At 52.7% G+C, this 19,491-nt stretch overlaps 5 protein-coding genes across 5 annotated transcripts; 2 read left to right on the top strand and 3 right to left on the bottom strand.

The window, feature by feature from the left end:
* Window positions 1–470: 470 nt before the first annotated feature.
* J4E82_010443 (putative NRPS-like protein biosynthetic cluster) lies at window positions 471–3,702 on the top strand (the record flags this gene model as incomplete). The annotated part of the gene is made up of 3 exons (XM_051736655.1): window positions 471–703; window positions 752–1,071; window positions 1,127–3,702. The coding sequence occupies 3 exons, from the start codon at window positions 471–473 to the stop codon at window positions 3,700–3,702; spliced, it is 3,129 nt and encodes a 1,042-aa protein (XP_051583592.1).
* A 2,761-nt stretch (window positions 3,703–6,463) lies between these two features.
* Window positions 6,464–7,121, bottom strand: J4E82_010442 (uncharacterized protein; the record flags this gene model as incomplete). The annotated part of the gene is given in 3 exon segments (XM_051736654.1): window positions 6,464–6,686; window positions 6,740–7,101; window positions 7,113–7,121. The coding sequence occupies 3 exon segments, from the start codon at window positions 7,119–7,121 to the stop codon at window positions 6,464–6,466; spliced, it is 594 nt and encodes a 197-aa protein (XP_051583591.1).
* Window positions 7,122–7,527: 406 nt separating this feature from the next.
* J4E82_010441 (uncharacterized protein) lies at window positions 7,528–8,020 on the bottom strand (the record flags this gene model as incomplete). Its single annotated transcript, XM_051736653.1, has 3 exons — window positions 7,528–7,648; window positions 7,699–7,977; window positions 8,013–8,020. 3 exons carry the CDS (start codon window positions 8,018–8,020, stop codon window positions 7,528–7,530), a joined length of 408 nt encoding a protein of 135 aa, XP_051583590.1.
* A 6,369-nt stretch (window positions 8,021–14,389) lies between these two features.
* On the bottom strand, window positions 14,390–15,273 carry J4E82_010440 (uncharacterized protein; the record flags this gene model as incomplete). The annotated part of the gene is made up of 3 exons (XM_051736652.1): window positions 14,390–14,805; window positions 14,856–15,031; window positions 15,089–15,273. 3 exons carry the CDS (start codon window positions 15,271–15,273, stop codon window positions 14,390–14,392), a joined length of 777 nt encoding a protein of 258 aa, XP_051583589.1.
* Window positions 15,274–16,043: 770 nt separating this feature from the next.
* Window positions 16,044–16,634, top strand: J4E82_010439 (uncharacterized protein; the record flags this gene model as incomplete). The annotated part of the gene is made up of 1 exon (XM_051736651.1): window positions 16,044–16,634. One exon carries the CDS (start codon window positions 16,044–16,046, stop codon window positions 16,632–16,634), a length of 591 nt encoding a protein of 196 aa, XP_051583588.1.
* Between the last annotated feature and the right edge of the window lie 2,857 nt (window positions 16,635–19,491).

The following is a 19,491-nucleotide window of genomic DNA, read 5'->3' as shown; positions in this document are numbered from 1 at the left end:
GATCACTATGCACGACAAAGTATAGGAGCCCATGGACTTCGTGAGCCGCCTACAACACTTGACGTCATCCATGGAAGAATTTCAGATGGACGACTACAGGCTGTTCACTCAAAAACGTGCATGGCCCGGCATTGCAATACCCCTCCAGCACATAGCTGTTTGGAGATAACTTCTTCGTGATGGTGTCAGCGATGCTTTATCTTTGCGCTTATGCTTTGTCTACAGCGATTTTTCCTCGCTTCACCAGATCACTCACTCGGTCAGGTAAGCTGCTTACAAGCTGCTTACAAGCGAAATTTGACACTGACCAAAGCTATGGCTTTGGTTAACTCAGTCAAACATTTTGTAGCTTGGGATACCGGAAGATTAAATAGCTGTGAAGTGTCCTATCGGAAACACTGTCTCACAACCTGTTCGAACGAATGTCACACTCGGCCAAAGCGGATCACTACAATACCAAGCATTCCACAATGGTCCCAACAGCTCCACCACCGCTGGCTGTGCCAGACCATATCGATCGGGCAGCAGAAGAAGAACCCAACGCAATCTGGGCATGGGTACCACGGTCAAGCAGCAGCGTAGACCAAGGCTGGCGTGGTATCACGTTTGCGCAACTGGCACAGGCCGTGGATTCTCTAGCCTGGTCTCTAGAAGAAACGCTGGGAGTTTCTGACCCCATAGGCCAAACCATCGGCTACATAGGGTGAGTGTGTGCTTGTTCGCGTTCTATGCCTCGCTGACGCCATAATAGTCCGAATGACCTGCAGTATCTTGTCGTACTAGCCGCAGCACTGAAGGTGGGGTATGTGCCGCTGTTCGTATCGCCGCGAAACTCTCCCGAAGGCCAGCAATCGATTCTCAAGGAGACAGAGTGTACACTTTTCTTGAGCACGCCGGACAGACACCGGTGTTTTGAAGACATTCAAAAGGTTGCTCCCAATACGCAGATTGTTGAAGTGCCACTCTTGCTAGATCTGCTCGACCCGAGCCATCGACCGCCCCACTATGATGGACGACACCGCCGCGACGGGGCAGCCAACAGCCTGATTCTCCATACTTCTGGTTCGACTGGTGAGTGGTATCCCTCAGCGAGTTGCATCCCACAGGTCGTTAACGAACACGGCAGGCCTTCCCAAGGCCGTTCGTCTGACCGTAGGAGGCCTGAACTCGGTATACGAGCAAGCAAACCTGGGCCGAGAACAAGGTCGTCAGAGCACCATGAAGCTATTTCTTGCAGACAAAAGGCTTATGCTTGCTGCTGTGCCCTTCTTCCACGCAATGGGCATCGTGGTCGGACTCCGATCGCTGATGTGTAGGAGTTCGATCGCCACCCTCCCGTCGGGAAAGCTGTGGAACGCCAGTTTAGTCATCGGTGCGATTGCAGCCATCAATCCAGCTACGGGTGTCTTTCCTCCGTCGATTCTTGAAGATATGTCTGGCACGGAAGCAGGTTTCCATGCACTCGGCAGACTAGATACGGTCTTCTTCGGCGGCGCGCCTCTGGCTAACGCAAGCGGTGAGAAGCTTTGTCGAGTAACAAAGCTTCAAACCATCATTGGCAGTACCGAAGCCTTACTCATACCCAGTCTCGACACAACAGCGCCAGACGAATGGGGCTATTTTCACTGGAGCGATGCCGCTGGTGCTGTCATGGAACCGGCAGAGAATGAGCTGTACGAACTCGTTCTCGAACGGAGGGATACTAGCTGTCAAGCTGTCTTCCAAACCCTTCCCGGCGAAGAGAAATGGCTAACCAAAGATCTTTTCCGGCAGCATCCCACTAAGCCTTTTTTATGGAAGTACAGCGGCAGACGAGATGACACCATCGTGCTCAGCAATGGCGAAAAGGTCAATCCTGTTTCGATGGAGAAGTGCATCGAATCCCATGCTTGCGTAAAGGGTGCACTTGTCGTCGGCCAAGGTAGGTTCCAGACTGGACTGCTCATCGAGCCGGGGCGAGACGGGGCTGGCATGATAGACTCGGCTACGTTGGTGGAACACATATGGCCTACAGTAGAACAAGCCAATAGGGAGGCACCTGCCCATGCACGCATCTACCAGAACAAGATTGCTGTCACGGAGAGAGAAAAGTCGTTCGAGCGCACGCCCAAAGGCTCGATCATCCGGCTCCCAACGGTCGCCATGTTTCACGACGAGATCGCGGCACTGTACAACGACGAGAAGTTTGCTAGAGGATCCAGTCTAGAGTCTGGCGCCCATGTGGAACTCAGGAGTACGATCCGTGCTGTGTTTATCGACGTCCTGGCTTCGTTCCATGAAGGAACGCTAGACGACGTCGATATCTGCAGCCTAGAGGTCGATTCTTTAGGCGTGTTGGCCTTGGCCGAAGCACTGAAAACGAAACTCCAGCGCAGAGACATCACGGCCGCAACGATCTACCAAAACCCCACTGTCCACGAGCTTACGCTGGCCTTGTCACCAGGTACGAGCCGGTCGGGCGCAACAGTGACGCTCTCCACCACTCGGGAGGAACAGCTGGGCGCTATGGTGAGAAAGTATACGATAGACATGGTCCAACAGAAGCGGGTAGGGGCTGAACGAGAACGCCCATCCAAACACACAGTGATCCTCACAGGCTCCACGGGTAGCCTTGGCAGCCAAGTGCTGAAAACCCTTGTCCAGCGCCCTGAAATCGAGCAGGTGTATTGCCTGGACCGTTCGGACGATGCAGAGACCCGACAAAGACACGCCTTCGTGAAGTACTATGGTATGGAAGCGGGCCTCCACAAGGTCGAATTCCTGCAGGTCGACTTCGGTCTTGCCGGTTTTGGTCTCGAGAAGGCAGTATATGAACGCCTTCTCTCCAGCGTCACGATATTCATCCATTCAGCGTGGTCTGTCAACTTCAACCTCTCGCTCTCATCTTACGAGGCAACGCACATCGCTGGAACCCGGCACGTCGTGGACTTTGCCTCTGAGTCTGTTCATAAATCTTCCATCACCTTCGTCTCGTCGATCGCCAGCGTAGGCAATTGGGGCAGTGTCGTACAGGACGGCTCTGCTGTACCCGAATCTACCACTACGCTTTTCGACCGCTCGATCCCGTTGCTGCAAGGCTACGGCGAATCCAAACATGTCGCAGCTGAGATCCTCGCAATCGCATCGCATCGCCTTGGTATACAGACTGCGATCGTGCGCGCGAGCCAGCTTGCAGGACCCAGTGCGCAGGCTAGCGGAGCAGCGTGGAACCGACACGAATGGCTGCCATCGTTGGTTCACGCAAGCAGGGTCATGAAAAAGCTGCCAAGAACGCTGGGAACCATGGAACAGGTGGATTGGGTACCGATGGATGTAGCGGGCGCGACTGTGGTTGACATCGCTACGGCATCAACTTCACAGCTCACACGCGTTTACCATCTAGCCAACCCCCACAGAACGAGTTGGCGACAGTTGTATCCTGTCATCCAAGAATTCTACAAAAGTAACGACGTGGCCATCGGTGCCATCGAGTACAGTGACTGGGTTCACGAACTGGGACAGATTCCGTTGACCAAGGAGAATGCCAAACGCGTGCCGGGGCTGAAGTTGCTCGACTTCTATAGGGGTCTGTGTCCTGAGACGGCAACAGGATTACCGAGACTGGCGACCAAGAAGGCAGAAGCCGTCAGCCCGACGTTAAGGGAGGGGCGGGCAGTGGATGGACGTGAGGCGAGAAAATGGCTGGAGCAATGGGCGTTGTGATTCTGTGCAATCGAAATGCTCCCAGTGTGTAGATGTGTACGCCATTTGCCTCACCAAGGTGGATTGATCTGTGAAACCTGTCTGACTAGCCTCAAGACTGGAGCTCGTAGCTAGAGTGATCATGTTGCCAGTAGAGGTTCGATGATACCTACGCATGGTAGAGTACTACGCTATCTAAGGCTACATACCGTCCTGTCATCGATCATGGGTCTTCCATCTCTTCGCAATGCCATCCAGTGCAGACGTTCATGGCAAGGGTGTGGCAGGTGCGGGTCAATTATCTACTTAGCTTATGGTGGCAAATTTGTCGCACTCTGCTTTCATCACAGCGGCATACGCATCATCATTAGCGTTGTGTCTATCAGACTACTGGTACCGCCAATACATAGGCTTGAGAATGTAACTAAGTTATCTTCTTTCAGAGACATTGATTAGCCAGCCATGCATGCATTTCCCTTATTATGACTTAGCACCAATGCCACTAGCATCTTCACCACTGACTCGTGGCCCCTAGATGAAGCCGCCTGAAGTGCGCTGCCGTACCATACACCCTGCGCGTTGACGTCGGCGCCCTTGTCGAGCAGCAGCCTTACTACCTGCTTATGACCTTTTTCTACCGCCAACAACAGCGGTGCTTGGGCGCCATCATCTGTGGCATGTATATTGGCTTTTCCCCTCAGCGACTTTCGCGCCGTCGCCTCTTGGCCATGTCGGGCAGCCCACAACAGCGCTGAGCTTCCAGACTGCTGTACATTGTAGCGGTAGAGGTAGCTATCTAGGAGACGATAGAGGTGGCGGTTGGCTTGTGCAATGGCATTGATATCTCTCTCGGATTCTAGGTATTCTGATACATTTCTGAGCAACTCATTTGGTAGATCAAGCAGCGGCATTGCTGAAGTAAGTTAATGCTTGTCTGCGTTACTAAATTCAAAATAGTGAGGAAAACGACCGCCTGGCAGGCACTATAAGCAGGGGTGAAGCGGGCAAGAATTCCGATCCAATAGTAGACACGTATCGTGAGAAAAACCCGGAAGCAGAGAGTTGAGGACGATGGTGGGGGCAAGCAACGGCAGGATGACTGAGCCACTAGGGTTGAGCATCACGTGGTTGAGCAAGCGCGTTTAGAAGCAGAATCGAACAACATTGAAGGTGAATTGGCTCTTGATGTTGCTCTCGGTAGCGGGGTAAGTGGCCAACCCGCACCTGCCATACCCTTGCCGTGAACGTCCGCGCTGGATGGCATTGCGAAGAGATGGAAGGCCCATGATCGATGACAGGACGGCATGCAGCCTTAGATAGCGCAGTACCTTACCATGCGTGGGTACTACCAGAGCTCTGCTCTACCTCTACCAGCGCTTATGAACATCAACGACCCAAACTCCTCATCACCCTTAGAGACTATACTAAAGCACCTTTCCTCCGCCCTAATAACCGCAGTGCTTATACGAGAAGCTGTTCGTTGTATAACCATACAATAGCTGTATCTCTAAGATATGTAGACCCTTTCCACCTTTGTGTGTGCGTCAACCAACGGCGATCTTCCAGTAGCACCCGCTCCGCTTCCCAAAGCCTAGACCCGGATCTTGGTATTCTGTAGCATGCCCACTAGTCTGTCTCCCGTTATGCCCGCTGTGTGAGTCCTGTACACGTTCTTCTCAGACGCTTCTTCACTCGTTGTGCCCTTGTACGAGCCAAAGCAGTATTCGGCTACGGCTTGGTACATGTATCGGTCGCGACATGCTCGACAGCACGAGAACGTGGTGGGTCGGACGAGGGAGCAGCGGCGGGTCTGCGGAGCTAGAGGGCGGCGCGATGGTTCATCTCTGTGGCGTGGCAACTTTCGCGTTAGCTATAGTCGTGCGTTGCATGCGTCTTGAAGTTGCACAATAGCTGTGTCGGAAGCTAGCTGCGGTTTTGATGCTGGGTGTGGTTGTTGTCGCGAGCTAAACGCTGGGGGACTTCGAACCTAGCCCTGCTCCTAATCTGAGCCGGTTTTCCAGTGTCCTGAAGCGCTTGGCAAAAGCGTCGCACGGCCACTCAACCACATAACCACATAGCCACAAGTCTAGTCGCCAGCGAGGCTGTCGCGTGACATTTATGCTACATTGTCGTCTTGCGCAGTAAGCAAGATCTATACCTAAAAGACACCACAAGGAAATAGACTATATAACTCAAGGTTACTACTTCGAGAATATCTGTTCTTCTGACCTGTCGTTGCGTTTGTTGTGTTGAGGAGTGTCAGTGGCGTCCCGCCACGCAGGGTGTCCCATTACCCAGGGACGGACGTTAGCGTCTGAGAGCGGATACATGGCATGTGCCAGTGGTATGTTTGGTCTTCATCGACGGTGGAACAAGGCAGGATCATCTTTCGTGACACGGCAGCTCTCTGCCTTGCCGGCGACTGGAACCATGCCGGGTTGTGAGTTCTTCCTAGGCTAAGTGAGAAATGGCTTGCAGCAACAGTTGACAATGTTTTGCTAATTGCTTTCTTCAATCGCAAGGTGAGGTGGTAAGAGAAGAGGTCTGCCTAAGGTAAAGCGGCTGCAAAGTACGGTGTTCATCAACTCCCTCGTGCGATACTCTAGAGCGTTGCAGACAACCTGCGGAAGCTGGCTAAGAACGGAATTCGTTGTGTCGAGCGTTCCGCGCACAGCAAAAATCAGGCAAGTCAACTTCCGAACCACAATGTTGAACCAACGACAGGCAGCAAAAGGCAAACACCATACAGAAGTGATCGTATCGGACACGCAACCATGCGTACCTAGTACATGAACCGGAACTCAGGGTGTCTGTTACCGAGATTCTTGATCTTGGCTGGGGTAGGGTTGATCAAACGGTGATCGCGCTTGCCCAGGCCGCGCTGCTTGTTCTCCCACTTGCAGTAGGCGATGCCAAAGCATGCCAAGAGGCACACGCCGATTTGACCGCACAGGTTAACCTTATGACCCTTGGGGTACCTCGGTGCGTCATGGACGGTGTATATCCTACGATGCATCAGCTTGATACCAAAGGGAGCCATTGCATTAAGTTGACTGACCAGGTTGCAACAATACCACCAGCCGTGCCCAGCGTCACTACCCATGCCATGTATACAGCGCGGAATGCCGGTCCGCCGGCGTTGTTTGCTGCCCATGCAAGGAATCCGGGGCCTCCGGGGAAGGATCCGACTGTGATCAAGAAGATACCCCCATAACGTGCGTTGGACTCGGTTGACCATAGCATGATACAAAAGCCAGCGATGGCGGGAAGAGTGAAGATGGCAAGGTAGATCCCCCGCCGCTTCGTCTTATCGGAGACGGTCGCGACGGCGATGGCGATGAGACAGGCGCAAGCGTAGGGAGGTACCGAGTAGAGTTGCGCCTTCGTGGCGGTCCATCCCAGGTCTTTGAGAATAGTAGGCTACGGGGTACTGTCAGCATCTTATGTCCCTTCTTATTTGTGATAGTGGCGTACCAGAAAGAGCGATATTCCTTGCACTGTGGTGTTGATGAAGAAGAACCCTAGAGCGCACAAGTAATTGTTGATATCTTTGAAGGCGCTCTCCAAGTGGGCCCGTGCGATATCTTCGCCCTTTTCTGCCCCATGGTCTTCCCGAAGCCGCTCAGAGGCTATCATACGCTCGCGAACGCTCAGGAATTAGCATTCTTCGGGGCTTCGCGGCATCAGGAAAAGCGCAAGGAAACCGACTAGTACGGTGAACAGGCCCTCGAAGAGGAATATGTTACGCCAGGTATGGATGACCATCGAAGAGGCGCCCCACGGAGGAATGCGAGACAGACTGTATGCACATGAGCGATGGATGTGTACGTTGAATCCCAAAGCTACCTACACAGTGGCGAGCAGGCCGCCAAAGGCTCCAGCCATGGACGCAGCAGAGACGTAGATGCCGATGCGGAACAAGAGCTCCTCACGCTTGTAGAAGCAGGATATGAAGAAGGCGAGACCTCTAGATAGGACAAGTCAGACGCGGTAACACCGAGCATAGCCTAGACTTACGGCATGACACCCCCCTCAAATACTCCGAGAAAGGCTCTGGCAGCCAGCAGTCCCTGGAAGCTCTGCACAAAGGCACTGCACAGCGAGACAAGCCCAAAGCCACACACCAAGAGCGGCAGGTAGAACTCGGGGCCGAGCTTCTTCAATAGAATATTGCTCGGCACCTCGACAAACATATACACAATGTAGAAGATGGACGTCACCCAGTTCCAGCGGTAGCCTTGGTTGAGACCTAGCTCTCCTGCCATGCCTTGGATTCTGGCATTCCCAACGTTGATTCTGCATTCACTGTCAGCGAGTTTCGTACTCGATACAGAGCCATCGTGTACCTGTCGAGGAAACAGAGCAGATAGAGAAACGTGGTGAGCGGCACGATTACCCTGTCCAACTTCCGGCGGACGGCCGTCTCTTCTTCCTTCGTCCATTTGGGGGACCGGCTACTGCTCTCGAGATTTGTGCCTAGATATATCAGCAGGCTGTCTTTACTGTGTTTTATGGCATGCAACCTGGCACTGGCACAAGCGCACATCCCTGTTCGTTTTCACCCTGTGCCATGTCGTTGCTATCAGATACTAGTAGTGGAGTCGAGACCGGGACACACAAAACCTCCCCCTGGTTCTACCGTAAGCCTGAAGAATTTGAGAGTGGGTGAGATAGTTTTGTGGTGACATTCAAGACTATGCAGCCTATATACGAATATACCGTGTCTCTTCGCTTCTGCAGACACCAGTGAGTTGAAGCGTTAGACTGAGGGCTTGACCAACAGTTGGCGGCTTCGATCTCTGCGCAGCTCTCGTTCACACTACTCAGAAGAAGATGTAAGCGTTTTCTGTTACAGTACCATGACACTGACAGTGATGTTCAGACGCGCCCCGATTCAAGACATACGTATCTCGCATCGTGCTGACCATCCGGTTTGTGAGTCGCGCACACGGCTACCCTGCGGAACACTCGTCAGCCATGTAGTCGTACTACAAGCTGTCTTTGTTGATTCTATCGACCTTGGTCGGCTGGTCCATCTAGTCCTTGAAGTTACATGGAAGCAGGTTGTCGAGGCTCGCCATTGGAACCATCTATGACCGTGCAGGGTTTGCACAGCACCACAACCCGCCAGGCCAGTACCTTGGGTGACGAACGTACGCTGTAACGGAGCCGTGTGCGATGCAGCGTTTGTTTTTGATCAGCACTGTAGCTACAGTGTGATGTTGCTGCTACATGGGCAGGCGTTAGGATAGCGTCACCCGAGGGTCGACCCGACCGAGCTAGCCGGTTCGCTTACGGGCGTAAGCAAATGACAAAACGTGTTGACAAGGCATTGCACCACACATTATCTGACATTCGCATCACGATTCTGCGCTCGAACTGTTGCATCTGTAGATCTTCTTACTTGCGAGAGCATACTCTTCTCTATATTGCTTTTTGCTGAAGTTCTTCCCTTCACGACGAGTAGGCTTTCTCGTGCGTGTGCACTACTTGTGCAGTACGTCAGTTTGTGATGCAGACAAGTGATTGTTCACATACAACAAACCGTCGACTCGCGATACCCGAAAGCATCCGCTGTCTCACTGACTATCACGATCCAAGATGGCCTCAACCATGGGATTCTTCAGATGGAACATCACGGAATGAAGAGAAGACGATATCAGGATGTGAGACGTTAGTGCGGGGGCAGCTGTGACCGTTCTATTTCCAGCTTGACGGCCTTTCTGGCTTCTGTGTGGTCGCCGCAACTATGCATGGTTGTTCACGATATCTAAACGCTGGAAAACATACATGTATCAAGTGGTTCAGAACAGTGAGATCTCCAACTTACGTCAAGTCGTCAGCGCAGCTTGTTGTCCAAAACTATCGCCAGACTGAACCAACCTCGAGAGAAGAGGATGCTAGCAATATTGTCACACACAAAAGCTAGGATGTAGAACGTTGGACAAGAATGTGTAGACGCAGAAACGAGTATTGGTATAGAAGTTGTAACGTGTTCTTCTCTATTTTTTGCCGTTCATGACGTGTGTTGTAGCCAGCCAAAACGTGTCACGCTCCGCTGCCAGGGTAGTGCCCACGCACGCGGTTAAGAAATCGTGCCATCCGTCCATCTCTCCCGTAGCTAGCCTAGCTCGAACGGAGGGGGTGCACTGCGTGCTGAGAAACCAAGCCGCCATCCCGAAACTCCTCTCATCGTTGCAGTTGGCCAGCCGTAGCACCGCGTCCAGGCCTGCGTCCCCTCCGGCGGCTTCAGCCTCCGCGACAGTATCGGCGCCAGCGACGCTTTCCGCGTAGAGCTTGACGATAGGGGGCATCCCCATCATCCTCGTGCCCTGACCTGGCCTGCCTGGAAAGTGGTTTCTGCTGTACTTGAAGTTGTCTGACTCGAAAAGCATGTAGGCCATTAAGCCAGCTCTTTCGCCGAGCGAGGAGATCCCATATGTTTCGAAAGCCGTGTTGATAGCTCTCGCTGCTCGTGTCGCATCCGCACATTCCTCGGGGAATCCTGCACCTTCGCAAGAGGCCGTTGTTGATGCTATGCGAACGAGGACCTGATCAGACAGGGCAGTGCACTGGCTGTTATCTCCGGTCTGAGGCGTAGAGTTGGCGCAAAGTGCGAACGCACTGAGGAAAAGAGTGAGCACACGATGGCGCATGATAAAGAAACTTCGTTAAGGAGTGTGTGGAGGACGCCCGCGTCGCTCGATTGCAGGTACTGTTGGTGGAAAGAGTGTGTCTATGTAGGAAGGGATGGCTGCGGGACGAACCTGTCGGTCGAGCAAAGATACCTGCATGAACTCCCTAGAGGCCGTCAAGGCGACCTTAATAAGATGGTTCCTCATAGCGTCAATGTGCTCTGGCGAAGTAGGAATGAACGGCATCAACCGACGTGATGTCAGCGTAAGCACATCTTGGGCAAATTTCCTTTCGCACATAGCACCATATTTGCTTTTGGGCGCATGCTGCAGTGTCACCTCACTTGCTCTGCTGTGTCATGGTAGCCCATGTAAGCGCCTGGGAATGGAATGGTGCAACAAAACACTGTCGCCAGAGTGCCGTACACTCACATGTAGACGCTCTGAGGAGCGGGACAAGACCAGGTACGCGATGGGAGCGTACACGGCCAGATCCCTAGGCTGTATGTAAGCGTGAGCAGATCCGTAACACAACTGTCCGTATACACGCCTGGCGGAGAAAGCTGCTGACAGCCGGCGCTAAGCAACATCGGGAAGGTGGGGCTACTCCCGTTGCCGGTCTGCAGTGCAAACACATATCGCGCCTCGATAACACAAATCTTTACCAGCCAGCAAAACCACGACTCGCATTGTTGTAAGCCTACTACGAAGATGGCCGTTCCGGAGAGATTTTCAGCGCTTTGCAGTCAGCTAGAAAACCTGCTTGCTGAACAGGCTGATAGAGCTTTCACGGAACTTCTCTTCCCCAGCCAGATTGAGTCGCACGGGATAACGAACGGTCCTCGCAAGTGGCATCAAATGCCGAGCAATTACCAGAAAGCTCTCAGCCTTGACTCTAGCAAACCGACGAATGCTTCAAGCTATGTCTGCCTGTGGGCGCAACGCTTAGTAGGGTTGAGATTGACGGACGTCCGTCTATGGGCCGCAAGAAGACAACTGAGAAGGGGGATCCAGAGCCTAGCGAATGTTTTGCAGAACTTAGGTTACCAATGCGCGAGTTTGTCTGTCAAAGAGATCGTATACGCCGAGGTATTTGAGTGTCGTCTACACTCCATGAATGATGAGGCGTGGATCGATAAGGACATTGCAGATGTAGTCGCACAATTGATTCACGAAATGGATTTGGACATGGAAACTCTGTTGAACACTGCTGTGCGCGTTTCCACGAGCGATGATCAACGGATAGAACGGAATTCGACCCGACATGCCCCCAAGTAGCAGGCAAGTCTTCCAGGCTATCGGACTACTGCGAATGATGAACCCGTTTAAAGTAGCCTGCGCAGCAGCAGCAGCAAGCTTGCCTTTCACTGTCCCTATTATGGCCAAGCAAAGTTTGGCGCAACTGATTGTTGTCAGGCTGGAGGCTTTAGTGGGCCAAGGCTTGGCCATTTCTATAGATATAGGCCTGTCTACTGCTCGTGCGGCTTAACCACGATTCGTGTCTAGTCTACTCTATGGCAGGATACTTGAACCTCTACTACGATGGCGCGTCTAGTGTCATGTTCAACGAAATCGTTTAATAATTGTCTTGCTAGATTCTGGCCAATGCTACTAGAGGCAGCGGCCGACGCCCAAAAGCCTCCATCAAAGAGTGCGGTCAAGAAATCATGTCCTCTACCCTGAAGGCACAGCGTGATGTTCTCACTTGCAGATCGAACGAGAGCCGACACAGGTGGGGTGAATTCAGCTAGAGAGCCTCGCTGTGTGAAGTGCAGAACCGTGATTGAACGGAGATGTATGACCGCCTGAACGATTACCGAGGGTGCTGAAACAGCGAGGTCTTTGCAGCCTGCAATTACAATGAACACTCCTACCTCGAGAGAGTAACTCAAAGTTCGTATGGTCTATCACCGGTATTGTTCACCGCATCATGCTCAGCAGTTGCATATGTTTACACATGGTTGCTCGAAAGCAGCTATGAATCAAGTCTCCGAGACAGACTCAACAGCCTACCTAGTGATAGATGATCATGGTGAACATGCTAAGCATCACCACGTCGGACGCGAGACTGTAAAGACTAGTACTATGTACTGCATTGTAATAGTAGTAGTGAGAGAATCTGATGCAGAGCGCTTCAACAAGCGCTAGATACTGTCTTCACAGCGATCCGCGGCTAGCTACTAGATGATGGTTACCGCAGCACGTACGATCATACGCAGCTGATAGCTCGGCATAAGGTTCTGCGCTGTGAGCAGGAATCATATACGAACAGCCCTATATCTCAGTGCATGTCTCCAGCGTTACTGCTACACCCAGAAACGCTGCGTCATGCCGAGAGTATCGCGCCGTCTCCAGGCGATGATCGAGCCGCCACACCCCCCCGCGCCGGCTGTTGTGGATACGTTACGCATTCAACGCATGTTCCACAGACGGGAACAAGAAGCGAGAGCAAAAGGACTGAGCCGTTCGTCGTGGCTGGCTCTCACGACAGCGACAGTGATTGGCGTGGACTCTGAAGCGTCGATGACGGCGCTCTATCATCATGCAACAGCATCGACGAATCTGGAAGAGAGCGTCGCCGTTGCGGAACTCATGCGAGAAATTGGGTTGAGAGGCATAGCTGTTGTCTGTGTATGTACAGATACGTCTGCTCTGGGTTAGGCTGACTGCTGATGGCGATTAGATCCCGCAAATCATGGACATGCTCGCTGCATTCCGTGCTTCTCTGCCCTCAGTCGTTAGATCGTCGCTCAGCACGACGCCGTTGGGTTGCGCAGATGCTGATATCATCGAGTCCATCAATCAGGAGGGTGAGGAGCTGTGGAACGCTATCCACCATCCGAAGGGAAGGGTGATCGAGCGCAAGTTGGTGAACGCTCATCCAGATCTTGCCAACTATGTTAAAGGCCATGTCTACGGCGGGCTGCTAGCGCGGCACCGCAGTCCAACAGTCGGACGGATAACGATTAGCCTCTGTGCTATTGCGTGCTTGCGGGCAAGTCGGCCGTCCAGTCGACAGCTACAGAGTCATGTTCATGGTCTGAAGAAGGCATGGGAAGACGGATCTTGGAGATCGGATCCGGGTGCTGGCTTGGAGGAGGGCATACGGTGGCTCACCAGTGACGAAGGCTGCATGTGGGTGCTGGAAGTGGTAGATGAGCTAGTGCTGGCGATTACGAGTGGGCGCGCAGCCGGCCCTGCGATGACAGTGGCAAAGCTGTGATGGGAGAAAGTGCAGCGATAACGATCTGAGACTGGAACGAGTAGCACACCCCATATAGTATTGCGCTTGTTGTCTTCTCTACCATCGCCTGACAATACCATGATGGGCTGTGCTCTAGAGTTCGTGAACTAAGTTGCGGGCGATTAGGCCCGTGAAGGAATGCGTAACCGGTATTGAAACGGCCAACAGCCGCGCTCAGAGCTGACTTGTCTTTGGCAGGACTGCCAGAAAGCAAAAATGGGGATCGAGGACGTTGCTGGCACCCAGCGGCAAATCGCCATAGTCGTCGCCGCCTACAACCGCAGAATGCAACTCGAACGGCACGCACCGCTGCGTCGGGGTCTACGCTGTTCGAAAACATGAATCACTTGCGTAGCATGCGTTTTCAGTGCTCCTCGCTTACGAGGCGACTCATTCCATCGCCCTGTGTGTGGATATAAGTCAAGAAAGCGAAGAATCGCCACCGCTCGCCTACAACAGCTTCACGCGCCCGAGCCTAAACAGAGAAAGTCTACAGCGGTTTGTCTTGATGTATTACAATTCTCTAGATATATCTTCTCGCCTAGATACCTTAGCAGGTTTGTGGTAGAAGAACTTCCAATGCAACGCTTCTAGACAGTTGCAAGTGCCATGAAGGCTGATGCGTCGAGTGGGAAGATCAACGCCCCATGGTTCTCGAGCGAGTAGCGGAGGTTGCGGGGGTGTGCAACCTCCTTCTTGCCTTTACTATAGCATGGCACAGATCTGCCATGGAAACAACGCTCCGAGAGATGGACCACTACATATGACCGCATGCGAAACCTTCTTCATCTTCGCCATCTCGAACGCAGCGCAGGCACAGTCCATTCGCTCAGTCTTGAGCTTCACTGGCTTTGGTGATCATCAGATCTAAGGTCGTAAGTAACGGACAGAAGTTGTTCGCTTCGCAAATGTGTTTCGCGCCTTTTCTAGCACGGGCGACACGCGACGAGACGTCGAATACGGAACATTCTGTGAATGAGGTTACTGTCAGCCATAACTCTGTCTTGCGCAGGATATCAAAGTATTCAGCCACCCTCGTTCCGTGCGTACAAAGCCTCCCCTGGAGGTCTGTGTTGTGACAAGAATGACACTTCTTTGCCCCGTTGGGAAGGCTGCGGCCACAGACAATACACAGGAGCTGCGAGGTGTCATAGACCTTCGTGTCTTGACGCAGAGCCAGCTCCATGTTTTGCACTACGGTTTCGAGTTCGTCCAACACCCGCTGAATGCGCTTAGTCATGGATACTAGACAGTGTCAGCGATAGTGAGCTCGTTGAAGAACTCCCATGGCTTACCCGTGACGCTTGACGGCAGTATTGCGAATAATTTTTCCTCTTCCCACACTGCCACGGACGATGGTGTTAGCTGCAGGGTGGCGGTCCGCGATTTGTTTCTGAATCCGAGCGAGTTGCCGAAGATATAGGCAGCGAGGATCTGGAACCTCAGTGCCTGGGCCGAGTCGTCCTTTGTTCTGACGTTTCTCAGCTAGGTCGGTACCCAGGGCCCCAAGGCTCTTGTACAGTCGTACTTGTCGCAGTGAATAGAGAGCTGCGCCAATGCTTCGGCTTCCGTCTCGTAATCTGCAGGGCTGCCCTGATAGTGAAGGATCCGGAGTATCAGCCCCATGAGCTCGGGATCGTCGTCTCCTAGTTCTACCACAGGGCAATCTTCGACGAGCAGTCGCTGTCCTTCGGAAAAAGACGTGCTGAACATGCGGAAGAACATAGGAGATGCGAGCCGAAGGACGTGGGTCGAAATGCGAAACCCATTGCAGATGGCCGTGCTCCGTCCCAAACATCTCAATACGACGTCCCCATTGGGATCTATCGGTGTCGCACAATTCGCGTTGTTCGCAGTGGAAGTTAGCGCCTCCTCGTCCTATCATAGTTAAGAAGAGTAAATAAGGGAACTTGAGCATGGGCTTGTACGTCTTGTATGGCTTTCTCGAGGCCCTTCATGTCAGAATCAGCGTTTCCGTGCATGCAGGTGACAAAGACCACCTGTTGCCTCTTTGGTGCTGTGTGAACGGGGCGGAGACGGTGTGATTTTCTGAGATAGGCAGTGATTTTGGTTCTGTGGCTGAGTGCGAACCAGAGAGACCGTTGTAAGAAAAAGAACAGCACTCGTTCCTCTGTTATGAAAGCTAGATTGATTCACACCGTCGCCCTGTGTCGGACTCACTGAGGCCTTACGCCTAGCGGTTCGACACGATATCGGCTGTCAGCAGATAACTCACTTTGGCTCAGTACAACGGACCTGGGTACGTCAACAGACAATCGCGTCCGAGAGATATTTCGATACTCCTCACCACAGAAACGTCGCTCTGGTGGGCTCTCTCTAGCTCAGGGTCAGCGTCAGGGTCAGCGTCACCGTCAGCGGAGTCTTATGTCGACCAGATGTGTTCTCAAAAATGACCGTGTAAGACTCGATTGATCCCACTCACCATTCCACTTTGGCCTTGTCTCCGTATAGCTGGATCAACCATGATGCGACGCCTCTGCTTTGTTCTGTCGCTACCCTGGCTCGTTATCAGCACGATTGCTATACTCCCTGAACGAGCAGCTCCGCAGGTAGCTCACCGAAGTACTCCAGAAACGGCGGAATGCCAGGAGCCGCACGACCGTGAAGCGCTCAGCGCTTTGGAGAATCAGCGTATGCACGCTCGCTCTCCGGAGCACAAGAACTCGATACAGATTCTCTACAAGGAAAACGTCTTCAGTTATGTCCATGAGTGGGGCGTCTACTTTGGGCCGCGCGGCATCGCCGTCGATCCCTGCAACCTCGGGCCCTTCAAGGAGGATCATTACGAAGTAACGGCTCGCCCAGGAAGCCCAATCAGCGATATCGACACTCCTCCTCCTACACCAAAAGGGAGGTGGTCAGAGCTCTCTTCGCTTCCCACAGGGGCAGATTGCTCGATTGTGGGTGACGGGTTGGGCCCTCCAACACTCAAGTGTGGACAAGATCGCACAATGGCGTTCGCAAAGGACCCAGGGTACTGCGGCGCTGCAACAGGCTGTCTTGACGGCCCCATCAAATATCATCGGGCTTACTATGTCGAATTTACGCTGTAGAATCGTTTTGGCAAGAGAGCGACGGTATATCCTCCATAGACACACGTATCTGTTTTTCTTTTCTTCGACAATGACTCATTTCGTTGCTTTGCTGGTGCCTCTCATCGAAGCTTTCATCGCAGCCGTTGGCGGATAGGCAGTTCGTTCAGATATTGCTTTAGTAGCACGTAGCGTTCATTGCGTACGATCGTCAGTCCAACGTAGGGGTTTCTCACCCGAGGCGGGTCAATGCCAGTTCTCGTTCCTACCGCTCGCTGATTGTTCGCTTGATCACGTTTGGAAACTTGACCTGCGAACTCTGATATCGGCATTTTTCGATTGTGATTGTTGCTTTTTTGATGCTGTATCGTAAAGCTGCCGCAGGAAAAGTGTTCCCTCGCCTACGCAAATGAATCGTCCATGTCTGCGAGCCTGGCTGCCTTGAGTAGCGCTAAGACTATGCGCTACTGTTCTGAACTAATCAAGAAGGACCGACCCCAAGGACTCCCTAGCCCTTGGTTGAAGCATCATGGCGCGTCCTTTGTAGGGCTATACAACGTCGACTTATCTGATGAGTACGAGCATAGAGCAGCGCAGACGGGGGAGTTGGGTTAGTGCCGGCGTGCTTATTGATCGCCCAAGTTAGAGCCTGGGCTCGATGCTGTTAATCATGCATCAGGTATGGTAAGGATATCCACCGGTATCTTTATGTGGGAAACGTCGACGTGATATACGAACCTGTTATCACAGATGTACTCGCTGTTGCTAGTGGGATATTCCAAAAACTCATAATCACTGACGCTTATGGTTGGTCTCATCAACACACGTTTGTCGTCCTTGAATAGTCTGATACTGCCATAGCCCACTTCTTAGGGATTTCGCCCGATTTTCTCACGTTGGGATTTGGACAGACCTTGGAGGAATACCTCAAAGTACTGCGGCCGCTGTATCGATTCCGAGGCGAGGAGACGAACCTCTGATGGTTCCAATGAGACTATTGTAGCAGCAAGACCCGAGGTCTTGGTTCATTTGCTAGGACGTGTAGCTTGCTGCCGTATTTCGCTTAGGAGCCATTGTGATGTATGTTCAGAAGCTGTCCACCAAGGACTACTATACGAGAAAGTTGTCGCCAGTTGCGTTCGTGTGGACGTGGGACGAAGGTCGCTTCAGTCGCGTCGCGGATCCGATGCGCGCGGCCGTTCTACACGAAAATGGGCTCGACGACACAAAGATGACCGATCTAGCTGCGGTTCGTGGTGTCGATGCCCGTCCGTATATTGTGGAAGAATATGCTTCGCGTCGAGTAGTTGCGCTTCGCGTTGTCGATTCGCGCGAGGGTGTGATGGTGGTGAAGCGTCGCCTTGAGGGGTTGCAAAGATGGCGGAAAGCGAGCAGCCAAGGAATAGAGTTGGCAGGGCAGGCCGAAGACCCTGCGACTCTAGGTAGATAGAGTTGGATGAGTAGCAACGTGGGAAGCAAGCGGGCAAGCGGGCAAGAGCGCGAGAGCGCGTGCCGTGCTACCGTGCGTCGAGCTCGAGCCACCCAGCATCAAAACAAACATATCCCTTCTTGTATTTGCGCCCGTGGTGGAGCACTCTCCCAAATAATGCCTGAGGCGTGAAGCTCGTTTTTGAGACTACGTCTAATCGAACTCCAGAGTGAGAAAAGGGGTGGCCTGAGGAGACACGGCGATGGCAGGATGAGCCGAGGGCCGTTGACGACGGGTGTGGAGTCCTCCTATGCAGCCCCCATGTCTGAATCTCTTTTTGTACAGGTCTTGTGCGAATTAGGTTCTCATGTGTGACTCGATAAACTGTCTACCTAGCACTGTTCGGGCACGTATCAGCGGAGCCCTATAAACATAGCTGCAAAGCATTCGATTCATGAAATACATCGTTGTCCACATGAGGAGCAAGTCACCTTTACGTCTGACTGCTGCTAGATTCGTGTTTCGCGATTCATTGGATCTGTGCTTTGTTGTAAAGTACTTTGTTGCCTTTTGGATAGTAGAATCTGTATATGGTTCTCTGTCGCAAGCCAAGCGCTGTTGGGAACATGAACTTTATTATCAATAACGCCGTGCGATGACCTTCCTATAAGCTGAGCTAGGTTGCTACGCAATACAATACATACACTCTCTTCTAATTATTCCGTCTACAATACCCGCACCCAACCGTGGGACAGGCGATGTTCCGCAAAAGCAGAGTAGTTTACGGTAGCGTCGCGAGCTGCATATCCCGCCTCACGCCCGCCTCGCCCGGCTTCGACCGGCTTTGCCCGGCTTCATCTAGCTTCATCTAGCTTCATCCAGCTTCATCCAGCTTCATCCAGCCGCGCCCTACCTCAACACGCTCAACGCCCTGCTCCAAACCCGCTTACAGTAACTCATTTCTGCAGACCCACTTCGAGCCTAATCCCTGCTCGAGCTATGCCGCCTTCCTCAAGCAAATTAAAGTCAGATCTCAAGTATCGCAAGCGACTAGAAGAGCACAAACAGGCAGGGTATAGTGCTTTCGTTCTCTCCTGTAACGGTATACGCGGAGTACATCAATATTGTCAAGATCATCGCGACCGTAAAACTGCGAAGCAAAGGAAAAAACGTCCCAAAAAGGCACATAGACACCCGGCGACGAAGACCCTTGAGAGTTCTCGCGGCAATCTCGACGTCGCGCTCCGAGTTCCGTCGATCCCACAAGCAGCATCGCCCACGCGCTCCCTCCGCGGACCAAATGCGGTATGGAACAAGGTGATATGGGTTACCTCCCCTGATAACAAACCATTCGACCACACCGCCACTCTTCCTATTCAGATCTTTCCTGAAGATCACAACGGCCTCGGCCACGACCCTTGGCTAGCGAAAGCCTATTCGATGTAATTG

Source organism: Alternaria postmessia (assembly GCF_024291825.1).
Source record: "Alternaria postmessia strain BMP 2775 chromosome Unknown scaffold_126, whole genome shotgun sequence".
Classification (NCBI taxonomy): domain Eukaryota; kingdom Fungi; phylum Ascomycota; class Dothideomycetes; order Pleosporales; family Pleosporaceae; genus Alternaria; species Alternaria postmessia.
The sequence above is the reverse complement of the archived record's forward strand: the minus strand, read 5'-3'. Positions and strand labels throughout refer to the sequence as shown.